At 48.8% G+C, this 16828-nt stretch overlaps 7 protein-coding genes across 7 annotated transcripts; 3 read left to right on the top strand and 4 right to left on the bottom strand.

Annotated features, from left to right (window-relative positions):
* Window positions 1–2218: 2218 nt before the first annotated feature.
* On the top strand, window positions 2219–3445 carry BO87DRAFT_351648 (F-box protein; the record flags this gene model as incomplete). The annotated part of the gene is made up of 2 exons (XM_025621145.1): window positions 2219–2996; window positions 3282–3445. 2 exons carry the CDS (start codon window positions 2219–2221, stop codon window positions 3443–3445), a joined length of 942 nt encoding a protein of 313 aa, XP_025483197.1.
* Window positions 3446–3508: 63 nt separating this feature from the next.
* Window positions 3509–5276, bottom strand: BO87DRAFT_448225 (uncharacterized protein; the record flags this gene model as incomplete). Its single annotated transcript, XM_025628287.1, has 4 exons — window positions 3509–3711; window positions 3773–4927; window positions 4995–5181; window positions 5274–5276. The coding sequence occupies 4 exons, from the start codon at window positions 5274–5276 to the stop codon at window positions 3509–3511; spliced, it is 1548 nt and encodes a 515-aa protein (XP_025483198.1).
* A 471-nt stretch (window positions 5277–5747) lies between these two features.
* BO87DRAFT_373407 (homeobox protein meis) lies at window positions 5748–7857 on the bottom strand. Its single transcript, XM_025622544.1, has one exon. It carries the CDS (start codon window positions 7819–7821, stop codon window positions 6223–6225), a length of 1599 nt encoding a protein of 532 aa, XP_025483199.1. The 5' UTR covers window positions 7822–7857; the 3' UTR covers window positions 5748–6222.
* Window positions 7858–8101: 244 nt separating this feature from the next.
* On the top strand, window positions 8102–9702 carry BO87DRAFT_351654 (monocarboxylate permease Mch4; the record flags this gene model as incomplete). Its single annotated transcript, XM_025621146.1, has 4 exons — window positions 8102–8675; window positions 8727–8981; window positions 9040–9478; window positions 9535–9702. Exons 1-4 carry the CDS (start codon window positions 8188–8190, stop codon window positions 9700–9702), a joined length of 1350 nt encoding a protein of 449 aa, XP_025483200.1. The 5' UTR covers window positions 8102–8187.
* A 760-nt stretch (window positions 9703–10462) lies between these two features.
* Window positions 10463–11936, top strand: BO87DRAFT_448237 (glycoside hydrolase family 76 protein; the record flags this gene model as incomplete). Its single annotated transcript, XM_025628288.1, has 3 exons — window positions 10463–10541; window positions 10599–11308; window positions 11370–11936. The coding sequence occupies 3 exons, from the start codon at window positions 10463–10465 to the stop codon at window positions 11934–11936; spliced, it is 1356 nt and encodes a 451-aa protein (XP_025483201.1).
* Window positions 11937–11939: 3 nt separating this feature from the next.
* Window positions 11940–13547, bottom strand: BO87DRAFT_373408 (uncharacterized protein). Its single transcript, XM_025622545.1, has 2 exons — window positions 13079–13547; window positions 11940–13029 (listed from the first exon to the last, which is right to left on the bottom strand). The coding sequence occupies exons 1-2, from the start codon at window positions 13528–13530 to the stop codon at window positions 12015–12017; spliced, it is 1467 nt and encodes a 488-aa protein (XP_025483202.1). The 5' UTR covers window positions 13531–13547; the 3' UTR covers window positions 11940–12014.
* A 1400-nt stretch (window positions 13548–14947) lies between these two features.
* Window positions 14948–16074, bottom strand: BO87DRAFT_393992 (alcohol dehydrogenase; the record flags this gene model as incomplete). Its single annotated transcript, XM_025625088.1, has 4 exons — window positions 14948–15236; window positions 15296–15591; window positions 15632–15726; window positions 15792–16074. The coding sequence occupies 4 exons, from the start codon at window positions 16072–16074 to the stop codon at window positions 14948–14950; spliced, it is 963 nt and encodes a 320-aa protein (XP_025483203.1).
* Between the last annotated feature and the right edge of the window lie 754 nt (window positions 16075–16828).

The following is a 16828-nucleotide window of genomic DNA, read 5'->3' on the forward strand; positions in this document are numbered from 1 at the left end:
CTGTTTGGACGTGGGAATAGTGGGTTTTAGGCTGGTGATAGAATCGTCAACCGCCTGAGGACCATACCTTGGGCTCTACGGCTGGCCGGCAACAGGCGGTCACGCCTTACTGGACACAATTTTCGCACCATGTTACCAGATTGCTTTAAATCTGGATAACGCTTTCTTTCTGGGCATTGCAAACCCAAGTGACAAACTTGGAGATCACCAGATCCGCGCAGAAGCGATCTACGACATCGCCAAGCATTGTCCGATTTTCCTGTTGATGTGTTTCAGACCATGACTTCAAGAGCTGGAGATACTCATCACTCCTATCAAACACAAAAGGTCCTCCCAAAATTTATACTGAATGTCTCGACCAACATGTTTAATCTGTGGAAGATTTCGATATGCTAAGACTGCCTACAGCTGTTGGGACAGACGAAGTACATGGCATAAGAGCAGCCCAAACTCAGAACATGTGTGAAACCAGAATCGTGAAAAAAATCGTGGATATACCAGTCGGCATTGTGAAAGAAATCAGAGCAAAAATACAAAAGAACGAAATAGAAACGAGGAGGACAATACGCAGATAATGTTGATGAAGAAAATGGTGCGCCAAACTCAGCTGATGTTCATCTGGTCACCATTGTTGTTGTTTTTATCCTCGTCTATATGTTCTTCTGATTTTCTGGTCGGTCCAGATCGTACGCCTGCTGAGCATATACGTGATAAAGATCTTCACGTATATCCGAACGCGAACATGCTCCTGGCGGACCAGCTCTTCCACTGTCCCGCTAATTGCTGAGGTATGTAGGCCGTATCATACTCGCCACCAAACTCATTAACCTTGGAAGAGATCGACCCGAGTTCATCCAACTCCTCGAGCTTCGCCTAGACGCGGTTAACCTGCTTGACCAGGGTCTTTTTGATATTACTAGTATAGTATTGGTACCACCCATTGATACGCAATTCCAAAGACCTTCGCACATTATCCCATTGGCGATTGTTAAAAAATACTTCTGTAAACTTTAAATACGAGATATTATTGCTTAAAAAAACCACTATAGTCATCGTCAGCTTCAGTGACTTGTTATTTGTAATGAAAGGCCGTCATAGGCACGACCGAGACAGGCCCATTTGGTAGTACGGTAGAGTTGAAGCACTTATTATAATTCTCCATCAGGTTATGAAGTCACATATAGGAACCACTATTGTGTGGCAACCAAGCGGGTGTGGCTGCGACAGCGCCCTTGATTAAAGAGAATTGAGCGGACAGTACAACTCAGCATGGACCCACTTTTGCTGTTGAAAGTACTGTCTTATGCAAGGTAAAAGCGACCGAACGGCTGAATATGACTAGGAATGGCGGGTATACGTGACTCGGATGTCCACTTTGACTTGGCGTTTGCCTATTTCAATATAATACCATCGTCAGTAGGGGATTTTGTTCTACTTTCAGATCAGTACGAAACACTTCGGTATCATTGCCTTTCATCGAAGGTAATTGGCTCTGAGGCGCGGGAGAATTGTCACAACCTATATATCTCAAGCCTTCAGTTACTTTCTGGTATGGAGAAAACATCGGATGGTTACACGCCAAGTCAGTAGTCATACTGGGAAGTTTGGTCAGAAACACACGATTTCTTGGCATATTTTGCGACTGGAGCATTAGATGCGTGAATAGACTCACCTGCTGTGCGACCCACAAGTAGACTTGGTTAGGGCCCGAGTGTTGTGAAGTTCAGACCTCTCATTCAATTCCACCGGCGCCAAAAATGTTTGTACCTAACTGCAACGATGGAGGATACTAGTTAGCATTGACTGGCCATATCCCAAGGCTAATTTAGCTGCTCAGAGCGTAGCCAACCATTTAGTAACCCCTCTATAAATCGGTTTATAGCGAAGACGCTGAGTGTATGGATTGATCTATACCACAGCAACTGGGTCCTATGCCACTCAATAAAATATTAAGCTACATTTATTACAACGTAATAATGAGGGCATTTTGATGATTTTTATCGAACATCACTACATTAACTCAAAGATTGGTCCTTTTACTGATTGAACTCGGAACCCTGGTACAAGTATAGTCCAAGACCTAACTAACCCAATTGAGTCAATGTTCCAGGGTTCGCTTACTTATCCGGCGCCAGCGAGTCCAAACAAGTTCGTCCTTTCTCTCGAGGCCTGACGATTCATTAATTTTACTTCTGGAAACTTACTGCTAGCATCTTCCATGGCCGGAATACTGCCGCTGGAGTTATTGATCGCAATTGGGTCCTACCTGGATGAAGGAGGGACCCCACTGGCCTCTTATACTACTGTCTGCCGTAGGTGGCAGGCAGCCTTCGAGCCATTCATCTACTCGAAGAAGCTCGTTATACATAGCGATAACGGAGGCACAGAGGCCCCTTCATCTGCCATATCTGTGGATAAATTTCAAGCCCTGACATCAGGTGCTGGGGCTACACGGCGTACATGGATCCGTCAACTGCAAAATATCATCAGTGTGCCATACGAACTTCCGGACTGGACAAGCCGCAAACATAAAGGCTATCGCCTGCAGAACCCAGTTCGGAAGGCGAACAATGAAGCCTTCAGATCAGCTACTTTCAGACTATTTCAAGTACTCAGAACTTGGGACCAAAATAATCGTGTCTCTTTGGAATTTGGTCTAATGGGTCGTCAACTAGGAGAGGAGCCGTTTACATCTTATTACCCGGATGCCTGGGAGTACACCTGGGACTTCACCAATGGGCGAACAAAGGCCACCAAGCCTTATCGGGCATGTTTTCCTGATAATAATGCTTCCATGCTGCCATACGTCGCTTGCATCGACAAACTTCACTTTGTGGATCTCTGGGACCCGGACAACGGCCAGAGGAATCACCAGATCTGGGCCAAGGCAATCTTCCAAATCGTACAACACTGTCCGACAATTGTAGAACTGCATGTGGATCTGGACTATCAGACTAGGCCGGACCAACTAGAGTACTTGCAAGCTAGACGTCAAGGTATGAATTGTCTTATTCCTAGATGCACCTTGCCCATACCTGCAGCATCAATGATGCCCTGACTTCCTGTTACTGATTCATCGTCAAACCTCCTATCAGCCGTATCCGATGGGTTAGCTATGGTTCCCAGTACTTTGAAGGTCTTTGACTTCACCAATGAGCTAGAGGAACCATGGAAAGATATGCTGCCGGCCCTGAACGTCTTATCTTCCGATACTGATAGTCTCGCCATGACCGTACGAGATCTAAATATCAATCTTCGTACCTTAAAGCTGCAGAAGACAGCTCTGACTCTGGATTTTCTCTGTCCCATTGATGATTTCGGACAGCCTACTTTAGCTGATCTGCACTGGCCCCACCTTGAGACTATAGAGCTGAACGACGTCCCGCGTTGGCTTCCTTCAGGTACGATATGCATACATAAAATTTTAACCGCAGACCGAAACTAAAATCATCTACAACAGGAAAATGGCTCACACATCCAACTCCTGAATATCAGGCTCGGATCGCTGCTATCGAAGACTGGGACTGGATAATCTGTCATTCCGAAGAGGGCTTGAACAAGGCGGACATAGCATGGGCGCTAATGAAGTGGTTAGCACATCCCAAACAAAGATAATTGTTACTGGGAAATACTCAGCAAGTGGAGTTACTGGATCCAGAGTATTGCTGACAAAAAGAATGGGCGTAGACATATTCTGAGCATCGATAGGCCCTTCACGAGAAATTAGCATGCATCTAAGCTAACAGCAACATGGACAGTGCAGTGAGCATACCTTCGAAAGACCCCGGACCCTTACCCTTCCAACTAGCACATGACATATAGAAATCTGCAAATGTATCTCCAATCCAATAGCTGCTCTCCATCACTGGCTGGAGATATAGCTTTGAATATTCCTCTTGCGTGAAATTTAATAATTTGCGACTCAAATCCAGACACGCAATACCCTTTGTGAGTTCAATTCGAGAGCCATAGCGACAGGCTTCACGGCATGGAGCAGAAGATTGGCATGCAGAATCGAGACAGTGAGCGGGTTGTGTTTCCTCCCGTAGAGCAGCTTTCCATGCTGCCATGCTGCTAGCGTTTCGCTGTTCAAGGTCTGATAAGATCGTAGCAAGAATAGGGAATAAATCATTCGGGGCATAAAGGGCGGTTTTGAGCAAAGTTTTGACATCGGAGTATGTAATGATCTCAGGGCTGGGTTGACTAGTCCAGAGCGGAGTGACTTTCAGGTCTGCTAGGATGTCAGTAAGGCGCTCTTGAAGACAACTTATCGCTTCTGTCTCGTCTTCATCGGGAGGCAATGCATTAGCAGACGCATCAGCAAATGCACATCGGGGATAGCCGGCCCGGTGGCAATAGCGGAAGAAACTGTCTACTACAAGATCTGCATCGCGGAACGAAGTAGAGAGATGTCCTGAATACCATCCCAGGGCATCTACCACTCCGTCCAATACCATCCGATGAACTTGGTCTGGGAAGAGACTGGCGTAGGTAATCCCTAGAAGAGTTCCATACGAGTAGCCCCAGTATTGTAGCTTTGCATTTTGGTTAGAACCGGGTTGCAGTAACTGGGCAAGATGGCGCAGGTCATGTGCTGTGCTCCAGGTATTCATGTAGCGACCAATATCAGCACTACCTTTCGCGGTCTCCCCACATGCGGTGCCAATGGCCTGCATGCGAGACCAAAGATAGTCTTCTGCATGCTCGGAGCTATCAACTAGACCTTCGGTCTGTACAGCCTCCTTCCAGAGATAGCTGGAAAGAATATTTGGGAAGCATGAAAGAGGGGGCAGGGTGTTTCCGACGCCTCGAGGATCAAACGAAACGATATCGAAATACCGCTCTTCCTTATCAGAGCTCTCGACGATGAACTGGATTTCCTTTCCGCGGTTGAGGATCTCTTGCACTCCTGAATCACCGGGGCCACCTTTTTGAAAGTGAGTAATCAAGAATAAGGTTTTCAAGCTATCTAATGTTGTAGGAGTAGAGTATACCTGGATTGATTATGATGGAGCCACCGTAGCGTTTGTCACTATGGTTGACCTCCGTGGAAAGCTTGATGATTGCCAAAATGACGGTATCATTGTTAGTGGTATCAGACCAATCTAAGGGAACCTCGAGACGCGCGCAGGAATAGTTCTGGTAGCAGGGTACGAAGTTGAGAGTGGACGCTGGAGTAGTCTGGTGAGTTCTTTTAGAATACGGAGGAGACCAAGATAAAGATATGGAGGGAATATGCATACGCGATTCCAGGTGAAGTTCCCAACTTGCGCCATGGCCGACGAAATTGTAGGAGATGGCGTTGTCAAAGGAACTAGAAAATAAAAATGAAGGAATTCGAGGTCCGAGAGGCGAGGGCATAGACGGCCTATTAGATACCCGAAAATGTGGCTGATGTGATAACTTTGTGAATAATACCCTTTGGATAGCAGTGTAACGCAGTTATTTATAACTTCTATTATTTGGAAAGCCTACTATGCGTCACGACGGGGCATTCATTTAAGCTGGAACTGAATGCTTACTGCTACTCGAAATCAGAAACGCAGTAGTACAAACTCTGGGCGGAGGAAGTAACCGCTGCGGCCTTGATCGACGGATGCGCCCGGTATGCTGTTGATCTTACCCCCGGAGATATCCTTTAGCATCCCAAAGTGTCTACAAAGTGGCATTATGCGCACACTTGCCTCAGTATGATACAAAAAGGAAGAAAGAAAGCACAATATGCCAATTCCTATGTGAATCTATTGCCGGAAGTATTCTATGGTTATGAAATTGGGAAGAGCAACCCAGCGGACGACACAAGCCATCAACATCGAACCAACGCCGATTGTCTCCAGCTGTCCTGTGAATACTCTATGCATAAAGAACCATAGCTCCATAAATTCGCCATCTGAGGCGATCATGCATGAAGATATATGCCAGGATCTTGGACTATATCTCTGTGATACAGTGGCTGCTCGGCTTTGTCTTTCTTTTGGTTTGTCCTTGAACTATTGCAATACTAGTCCATTTCACGTCGGCGATTGATCCTGGTAAGCACACCACATATTGACCCTAGCGCATAAAAAGCTGGAGTTAATCAGGGCATATCATGCCAACGGCAAAAATGCCGAAAGATTGACCCAAGGCCTACCATATGCAGCAAGCCGCTGAGATAGTAGTTCACAACCAAATGAAAAGCTATTTAAAGACAGACTGTTCGATTTAGTCCCAACCTGCTGCCTAAAACAGCCCAGCCTCCTGCTTAACCGCCTCTAACCAAACTAAGTCGTCGGCGTACGTCTGATTCCACGGATCATCACCCTCATACGCGAACAGCCTCGCCCGATCCTGAATCATTTGATCCGACGGTCTGCATCCGTTGGCCATTTGCTTGCGAATAAACTCCAACAGGTCGCGATGGACATCAAAATACCTATCCAAAGCAGTTGGTACATCCCACCGAAACGGGATCTCATCCTCCTCTTCATCCTCCTCCCTCGGCATAGGAAACACAACTGATGTCCTCCACGGATCAGGCGTCTGCGCCTCCCTCCCAATTAGATACGGCGGTATCGCATTCTCAACGAGCTGCTGCACTTCCGGCTCAAATCCCCAGTCGCCCATCCACTGCTTCATGTCCGCCCCATGCTTGAAATGCTCTGCGACATGGTCGACTCTCTCCTGCCAGGATTGGAATGTTGCATTGCAGAACCCGCAGCGGGAGAGAATGTGGTGGCTTCGACTTTCTCGCCAGGTGTTCATTGTTCCGTGGAAGGTATCGACGCGGTGGGTTAGTTTCAGGTGCTGGCGGAGGTTGTCCTTCCGAGTGAAGATGCGCTGCTCAGGTGGTTTCTCCAGACAGATGCTGTAGTTGTGTACTGTTTCGAGATGATCATCATCTACATTGGTTTCCTGGCAGAAGACGCACGTGGGTGTGCCATTGTTGTCGATTAGTCCGCCTTCAGGGGAACAACGCCATTGGTCGACTGGAAGATGAAGGGCTTTTTCATGGCGCTGCCAGTCATATTTCGTTGCGAATGTGTCCGCGCAGAATGTACACTGGTAGGGCCGACGAGTCCACTGGAGGCGATTTGCATGGCGGATGTGTTTCCGACGATGACGACGAGATTGTGGGCGATGAAGTGGAGTTGGTGGGCGCTGGGGAGGCCTGTGCGATGATAGGGCGACTGATATCTCGGAGCTAGATGACTGGCTGCGAGCACAACTGCTGATGGAAGCATCTCCCTGGATGAAGGAGCCACTGGAGTCGTTGCTTGACCAGGCGTATTGGGGAATGGTGTATGGCGAGCTGTCTGATAAGGCAGAGATATCGCTATCGGCGAGAGCTCGCAAAATGTCGTCCGTGGCTGCGGCCTCACTTTCTGGTGGCGAGCTCCTCCAACGTTCCATGGGGGATAGAAATGACGGACTCTGACGGGCAGACATATACCCTCTGGAGCGCTTACGCCGTCGAGCGTTAATGAACCAGTTGGAGACTTGCGCCCGAGTCAGGCCGGTGCGTTGCGCCAACTCATCCTTCTCCTGTGTCGAGGGATACGGGTTCTCCGGGTGGTTGTTTAGCCATGATCTGAGAGCTCTCACGGCCTCCCCGGATAGACGCTGATGAGGGCGGGCAGGACGGGCAGGCCCGCTATCTGGAGATACTGATGTCGCATCTGCCTGGGATTCAAGCGGAGAGAAGCTGTCAGGAAGCTCCGACGGTAGCGAGAAGATGGGATCTACGCTAGCGGGGTATAAAACAGGGTCTTCATCGTACAACGGTGGCAGGGATAAGATATCATCACATAATTTAGGGAGCGCCTGGTGAGCGTGCTCCATCTGGATAATGTGCGGACATGATCACCAAGATACGACCTAGATCGAGGTGAAGTTGAGGTTGCAAGCGGACAAAATCCTCTGCGCCCTGCCATTGACACCCGCTCCACTTGCCGGCTGTCGGCCGCCTTCCATGGATCCTCTTATTCGTCGCTTGTCCCGACTGTAGCCGAGATCGGAGGGCGATAGTTAGGTAACTTGATCATAAAGTTTGTACAGAGTCTTGATGCAATTAGTTTTGACTCACTCAACTGCACTGTAGGTTTCATCTTGGCAGTTAGGGTTATCACCCTACTAGCGTTTATCTTAACCTCTTCTTCAATCCGTAGACATTCATAGCAATCGCGTCACCTACATCATCAATTCAGTATGACTTCCACGTCAACCACCACTGCCGTCGAATGGCAGCAGGGTCCCCCGATCGAGCTTGAGTCGAGGGCTCCCAAAAATGCCGTCGCGCCAGTCTCAGACCCCACTGACGAGGTCATGGAAGCCTCACGTCTGGCCGACGCCGAAGTTCCTGAAGGAGGAGCAGGATGGATAGTTATCGCAGGTTGTGCAGTAATCACCTGGTGGTTTATCGGGACGTCCTACTGCTGGGGTGTGCTACAGGCAGCGCTGGTCAAGGAAGGAGTGTCATCTGCATCTACTCTGTCTTTCGTGGGCTCATTAGCACCAGCGTGCATCTCGTTTCTGGGAATTCTCAATGCTCGCGTGATCCGCAAATTAGGTACCAGGACGTCGGCACTCCTGGGTATTTTCCTACTCGGGCTGGGAGAGATCCTTAGCGGATTCGCCGTCCACGAGGTTGGTGGACTCTTTGTTACATCCGGTGTGGTGATGGGACTCGGAACGAGGTACGCGCCACTACTCCTACTGATAGCGCTTTGCTTTTGCTAATGAAGTAGTATCTCTTTCATGGTGGTTTCAATCACACCCGCACAATACTTCAAAGCAAAGCGCGGTATTGCCAACGGTATCGTATATGCAGCTGGTGGCCTGGGCGGTGCCGCCATCAGTTTCATCCTGGATGCCCTGCTATCCCGCGTCGGCACTGCTTGGACGTTCCGTATTCTCGGATTCATTACGATGGGAACCGGTCTCCCTGCAGCTTTCCTAGTGAAGCAGCGAATCCCGATCCCCCCGTCTGCTTTCGTTGAATGGTAAGGACATCCATATCCTCACAAATACATCACGCTGGACTGACTCCCAACCCACCAGGCGTCTATTCCGTGATATCCGCTTCCTGCTCCTCTTCGCAGCCGGAGCCATCGCCACATTCCCGTTGCTCGTTCCGCCCTTTTTCCTGCCCCTGTACACCGACTCCCTAGGATTGGGCTCTGCCGCAGGTGCTGGTGTCGTAGCAGCGTTCAACTTCTCCTCCGCTTTAGGAAGACTGACCTGTGGATTTGCCAGCGATACCATCGGCGGACTCAACACGCTGTTTGTCTCGCTGTTACTCAGCGCCCTGAGTATGCTGATCATCTGGCCTGTTTCAACCTCCATTGGACCGTTGGTCGTGTTCGTGATCATCAACGGGATGGCGAATGGGGGGTTCTTCTCTACTATTCCTACGGTTGTGGGAAATGTATTTGGATCTGCCAGGGTGTCTGTTGCTATGGGTATGATTGTTACTAGTTGGGCGGGAGGGTATCTTTTGGTGAGTGCCGTGCTCTTGATATGCCTTTGCGTCGGAATACTAACGGTGATATTCAGGGCTCCCCAATTGCGGGCTACATTCTTGATGCCTCGGGTGGCGAGGATGCCGGGATCAAGGCGTACAGACCGGCAATTCTGTATGCGGGTTTCATGGGTTTAGGAGCGTCGATTCTGGCTGCTTTTATACGTTTGAAGACGGATACGCGGCTGCTTAAGAAGGTATAGCTTACATTTGAACCAGAATCGACATAGTATGCTCTATGAATTGAATCGTATTAATGTTCTCTTGGGGAAGGGGGATATGGTTATATAAAGTAGTAATACTGTAGGCGGGAGGGTCGACATACCCTGGCGAGACGGGAATTGAAGATAACTGCGAGTGCAGGTCCCAACAGTATCGAGACGCCATACCTCAATGAACCAAGTTTTACTATTGGGACTCCCGACCGGTACACCCGACTGCAAAGCTGAGTGCAAGGTGTCGTCCGCCCGTATCATCTACCAACGAACCCACCCCCACTACCACAGGTCCCTTAACCCCAGAGTACCACCAAGCAAACAAAGCAGCAAAATAATTAGAATAAAATGTGACAAGAACCCCCCGACCAATAAGCCACAATAACAAAGTGCACAAGTTACAACCCCAGGAATGCGACGTTGCCGGATCCGGCCAAAACACCCACCCTCATCCACACCCAAACTACTGCCTATTGGCTCAAATCCAACCCCAGATCCAGTGTGACCTGATACTGCATCACAAATCTCGAGTTTAATGGTAGATATAACCCTATTGGTGCGTTCCTGGATGGTTTGTTAGGTGGGGTCCGTTTCTATGGAAGCATGAGATGCCACATTCCGATGCGGGAATGGGAATGTAGCGTAGATGGGAATCACCGATCAACACAACTCAATCTTCCCTCCTTTCTCTTTCCACTTCGCTGCCGCTCAGTGAGCAGAGCAGATCAGTTTCACCACCATCATCACCATGTTACTGCGAATATGGCACATCCTGTATACCTTCATCGTAGTCGTGCAGGCCATTGACTACGATGTGGACGACCCCGGTATCACTCCCTCCATAACCCTCTAGCCCGCAAATCCTGATCAACTAATTTGAATAGACTCTATCAAAGCAGCCTGCCACTCCATCGCCCGCCAAATGCTAACCCACTACACGGGCAACCAACCCGGCGACAACCCAGGCAACCTCCCCGACCCCTATTACTGGTGGGAAGCCGGCGCCATGTTCACAGCCCTCGTGGAATACTGGTACCTCACCTCCGACGACACATGGAACAACATAACAACCCAAGGAATAACCTGGCAAGCCGGGCCCAGCGGCTCCTTCATGCCCGCCAACCAAACCCGCACCGAAGGCAACGACGACCAATCCTTCTGGGCGTTCGCAGCCATGTCCGCCGCCGAGAGAAACTTCCCCGACCCTCCACCCTCCTCAGGAAGTCCAGGGTGGTTGGCAATGGCGCAAGCCGTATTCAACACGCAAGCCGCGCGCTGGGACACGAGCACCTGTAACGGCGGGCTACGGTGGCAGATATTCACGTTTAATAATGGGTGGACGTATAAGAATACGATATCCAATGGATGTTTCTTCAATCTTGCGGCCAGGCTGGCAAAATATACGGGAAATAGCACGTATGCGGACTGGGCGGATACGGTGTGGGATTGGACGGGCGAGGTAGGGTTCATGACAGATACGTATCGATTTTGGGATGGCGCCGATGTGAGTAGTGGGTGTGGGAATTGGAATTACATTGAGTGGACGTATAACACGGGGGTTTATTTGTTGGGGGCTGCTGTTATGTATAATTTAGTAGGTCTCCCTTCGGTTCTGTTGTGTTTGGGGAGTGAGATTGGTGCTAATGATATGGCAGACTGAATCGTCTGTCTGGAAAGCTAGGACAGAAGGGATCCTCAACGCCAGCTTCGTCTTCTTCCAGGACGATGTCATGTACGAGCGGGCGTGCGAGCCAGTCAACACTTGCCAGGTCGATCAGCGATCCTTTAAGGGGTACCTTGCGCGGTGGATGGCTGCGACGACGCAGATGGCGCCGTTCACGTATGATCTGGTGATGCCCAAGCTGCGAGCATCAGCCAAGGCAGCGGCGGAGACCTGCACGGGAGGTGAGCTTCAGGCGACATGCGGGCTGAAGTGGACGGATCGGAAGTGGGATGGAATGGATGACGTGGGGATACAGATGGCGGCGTTGGAGGTGATGCAGTCGACGTTGATCAGTCGGGTTGATCCCCCTGTGACGCAGGACACGGGAGGTACGAGTAAGGGCAATCCGGCAGGAGGAGAGCCGGGACCCGCGCCGGCGCCAGTGCCAGAGGGGTTGAGGCTGGAAATCACAAAGGCGGATAGGGCCGGGGCCGGGATGATGACGGTGATGCTTTCGATGATTGTTATTGGATCTACGGGGTGGATGGTTTATGAGTGATTGCTGGGAGAGCTTCTGAGTTTCATTATGTACATGTTCATATTGTCATTCTTTATGGTAATTATGCTGGACACAAAATTACTTTCCTACAGGAATGTACTCGTTGATACCTTGGACTGTCCACAGAGCAGGGTGCTTGTCTCTCGCGCTCTCCATACCAACCAACATGTTGTCCAGTGCTTTTGTATGTCCCTTCTCGTAGCCTCTGATGCGGAGGTACTCCAATTGCAACGGTAAATGATCCACCAGGACGATATCACCCAACTCACCCATCCGAGTAGCAAGATACCACAGACAACTAACTCCCAGACTCAAGCTTTGCAGCGATTCAAACTCCTTCAGCACACTTTCACCCTCAGCATCCTCCCGCACCTCACTTCCACCAGCAGCGACAAAATGAGACAGATGATCATCAAACTCCAAATCCAACACTTCCAACGTGGCCCTATGACACAAGACAGCCTTGATCAAACTGTACCGGTCAAAGAACTCCGCAAAGCCGGCATAGCAGCCACCATGCACAACCGAGTACCTCAGCTCCTTCAAGCACTTCATTGCATGAATAACCTTGCACAACAAATCCGACTTGAAATCGCACCCCCTGAGATCCAAACGCGAGATACTCGCCGATGAAGGCAGAAGCAAGCCTTCCAGCGCAGCACTAGTCGCAGTCCCGAAGCCCTGGATGGCCTGCATCCGTAGCGATTCGATGTTGGGAAGGGTACGCACCAGCTCAATGCAGAGACAGAGGTCCTGGGGCGCGCAGGCGCGGGATCGCGCAATATGAAAACTGGAGGCTTCTGTTGTTAGAATCTGAAAATACTTGAGATGGGCTAAGTACGAGATTCTCTTTTCTCCATTTTTGATGAAATGACCCAGACTAGCGCGTTGAAGGAACTTGGCTAGTGGATACTTTTCAATCTTGGCGGCGGAATGGTGGTTGTCAGAAGGGTCATCAAATCGGGGGGATGTGTATTCCCAGAAGGGAGGAGATATGGCGAGAGAAGTTAGGTTTGGGGATGACGCGATGAGGAGGACTGCCAGGGCTTGAGCGATGAAGGGGGATTTGCCGTGGTAGGCGTCCTCTTGGGTGCTGACTGGGTTAGATATTTCGTGTTTATCAAGAGTAATAGGAAACATACTTGTAGTAAGTGAGGTACTGCCAGTCTTTGGCGTAGTCTGTCTCCTGCATGGCCATGTTGAGTAGTCTCTCCTGTTCAGGACCGATGAAGCCAGCCCGGGTGGCGGCAACACGGAGTCGCTGCATGTCGCCTGGGTCGACAGGGCGATCGTATTCCCGCGGTTTGTAGTTTAGCGGAGAGCGAACAGGAATATCCATTTCGATGTGGCGAACATAACTGGCGAGGTTACGGTCACGCAGGATGTCGAGGAGGATGGTATATGCATGTTTCAGGTCCGGGGTGCAGGTGATGCGGATACAGCGGTATTTGGTTTTGTTTACGAGGTCGTTGCCTTGAATAAGAGTGAACAGTGAGGGACTGAGGAGAGAAAGGGAGTAGACATCTCCGCTGTGATCGAGAAAGGAGATGACATGCAAGAGCACGTCAGCGGGGAGGATGGAGAGGACTGGCATGATTGTGGGGATTGGATAGGAACAGGTGAGGTTGGAATACACTTGCATTACTCGCCGCGGCTGGAGGGGGGGACTTTCGGCGGCGGCACATTCGGGTGGTCCCACTCGCACATGAGGGGGACGTGCGAGTGAACTGCAATGGTCTAGGCCCGCCTCTTACCATCTCGCCTGTTCTATTTGATTTAATTGAAGTTAATAATCTGGCTTTTCATAACAATTAGATCTAGACCTGTTCTTGTGGGGAAAGCTCATTTGGGATAATATAAAGATGGATATCTAAAGGTTTCGTGGTTCATGCGATTGCTAAATGTCAACCTCTCGATCTAGATTGATTCATTCATCATATAATATAATTACTTCTGTTCCCTTTTCCATCTACATGTCTAGCATTTACGGCAGCTGGTAGGTTATTATATGTGTCAGAGTGTAAATTAGAGAGTAGGTCTGCGGGCGCTTTCGAGACCGCATATACTAGCGTGGTTTTGATTACTAGTCTCACATGACAAGCTCTAACCGGTGGAATCATTAGACCTTCAATATACCAGGATATGAACCCTCTTCGTGGTATGCATGTAACTAAGCAGTGCCCATAGCTGTAGCAAGCGGCGTAATGAGTTAAGGGCTTATCTTTAATATTTTCCTAATTCAGAGAGGAAACATTCCCGCAATTCCAGATAGCTGCCTTTTGAACTGAATGGGTAAAGACTTACCAGATCTTCCATTCACTCGTGATATCTCATCCATTGTTGGTAGACTCCTCCTAAGTTCTCTCTTGAAACGTGACAGACTGTCAAATCGATTTTGTTCGCTAGGAATAAATATCTTAAATAGCTTCTCTGAATAAGTCAAAAAGAAACTAAATCAGTAAGTCATATCATTCAGGATTCTTTGCCATCATCTAGATCGCTGAGAAAAGAGATCGTCCGTGTAATTGACTAGTTAAGAGTATTTCCGCCTTGCAACTCAGCCTTGCACGATCTAGCCATTTACGTACATCCTACCTATAAGCTCTAATTTGGGATATTCAGGTGTTGTATTCTTGTGGAACCATGGAAATTGAATTTTATTAACAAAGCTACGCAAGATTTGCTCTGCTTCACAACGGGTGTCTTCATAGCGATCACACGAGGCTACATCAAGACAGGACCTAACTGACGGATGCTAATATGGAAAGTGAAATGACAGGATATCTTAGCTTATATTTATACTCAGAGTTTTGTTACAATGGACCGCGACGAGACAAACTACAGAATCGCATGAATGTATAATACTAGCGGCTCATTCTTTGATATTCAATGGAGATGCCACCTAAAAGTACCGAAGATAATCAGAGACCTTGAGAGCATGATACTGCGACATCTTCTTGTATTCGCAAAATACCTCCTCTCGTGGATGGACTTCAAGCCAAAGTGCGGGTCTATAATGCCTGGTGCTCCAGGACTGCCCTGTATCGGATACCACCCGCCCTCAGTTCCTCGAATGCCTCTTCAAGGCCATTTTTGGTAAGAGGAAAAGTCACAATAGTTGGTTTGAGATCATGCCGCGCCGCAAACTCCAATAACTCTTGCAGATTGCGCCGCGAAGTGATGAAACATCCCTGAATCCGTATCCCCTTCTGACCGAAGGGAACTAGAGGGATAGGAGTAGGTTCCAGGGTCACAGAAATATGATAGATAACCCCATTTGTATCAACCAAATCAAGTAGGCTGCGACGAACATTAGTCAGACAATTTGAGCATATCTAGATGGTAAATATCATGCTTACGAGGCATAATCAACATTGGAGCTCCCACACAGTAGAAGATGTTTGATGGGTTTAATGCGGACATCCCCCTGAATACGGGGAAAGGGATAAAATTCTGATGCTCCAAATTCTAGCGCTTCTTCACGTTTCCTTTCTGAGCCTGAGAACGCCACCACATTGTATCCAAGTGCCGCAGCAAGCTTGATCGCGAGATGGCCTAGACCACCTATTCCCACGACACCCACACGATCGGACGGGCGGATTCCATTATTAGTCAAAAAAGCCCAGACCGAAGCACCCAGCACATAGAAGTGGTGCTGCATAAGCCGAATCGTATCCATCCGGAATGGGATAGACGGCATCGGCATTCCAGACAGTTCCGTGTCTAAATGATCCAACGTCGAAGTCATGTTGGCCATATGCTCGCTTGTATCTGCAGTGATTGTCACAGCCTTAGGGGTCCCATATGCATTAGTTTCAAGTTTGCATTCACGACAACGTAGAATGATCAACATACCACTAATACAGTTGTCGCATTTCCCACACACACGTCGGATAAAGCCGAATCCAACCCGGTCACCGACCTTTACACTTGTTACGCTGGAACCGATGTGCTTTACCACACCTACTCCCTCATGTCCAAGAGCTTGGTCTCCGTGTAGGAAGTGTTCGTCTGTTCCGCACAGGCCGGAATGGGTGGTCTTTATAAAGACATCATTTTCGCCCAGTCGCCGAGTAGTCACCTTCTCCACAATAGTCCCTTCCGGTGATCCGCACAGGACTTTGAATTTGAATTCCATTGCGGCCTAAAATGTTTTGTTGCTTCGAGAGGGAACAAGATGTCGTTCTTGCGTGTATAAGCTTCTCAAACGGAAGGTGACAGGAGAGCGGGACTTGGAAGGGATCCCGGAGCCAACAATCATGCAATGGATTAGCAATGACAGACCAGTTCTTACTTGCTATATGGACCAAGGCAATGTGGGTTACTTCATTAGAGCCGTGGATTTGTCGCGGTCCCTAATGGCGTCTTCTGGCTTATCCTGGTCAACCGCATATGCTAGTATTTCGATTTGTCTTTTAGGTTCAAGAGAGCAGCGAGAGAGCAGCAAGGGCGCATTTAAATTTAGATTAGATATGGAACTTTGAGTTACAATACCTTCGAGAGTATGAATGCAGATTTTTTGGATGACTAGAGCCGAATGAGATCATGTAGAAGTGTCTAAACTTACACCATGTCGATCGTGTCCCGTAGTTGAGCTTCGATTTCTCTGGTACCCCTAGGTTGCGTACTTCAGTGATCTATGCTCAATATGTTTGTGTTACACCGTTACCATTTGTTAACTCACCTCATCTCACCAGACTAGCGAATCCTCTTGTTCTTACAAATATCGAACGATCGTGTGTTACAATGACTGACTCTCCAGGATAAATATTCAATTGCCTTGTCAAACCAAAGAGAAAAGAACACGTATCCGAACGTGGTTGTCCTGTGACATGGATATTGACGATTAAAATGAGTCAAGCAGTGAGGAGGCCGCACGTATCAAAGGTGCC

Source organism: Aspergillus neoniger, assembly GCF_003184625.1.
Source record: "Aspergillus neoniger CBS 115656 unplaced genomic scaffold BO87scaffold_5, whole genome shotgun sequence".
In the NCBI taxonomy this organism is placed as follows: domain Eukaryota; kingdom Fungi; phylum Ascomycota; class Eurotiomycetes; order Eurotiales; family Aspergillaceae; genus Aspergillus; species Aspergillus neoniger.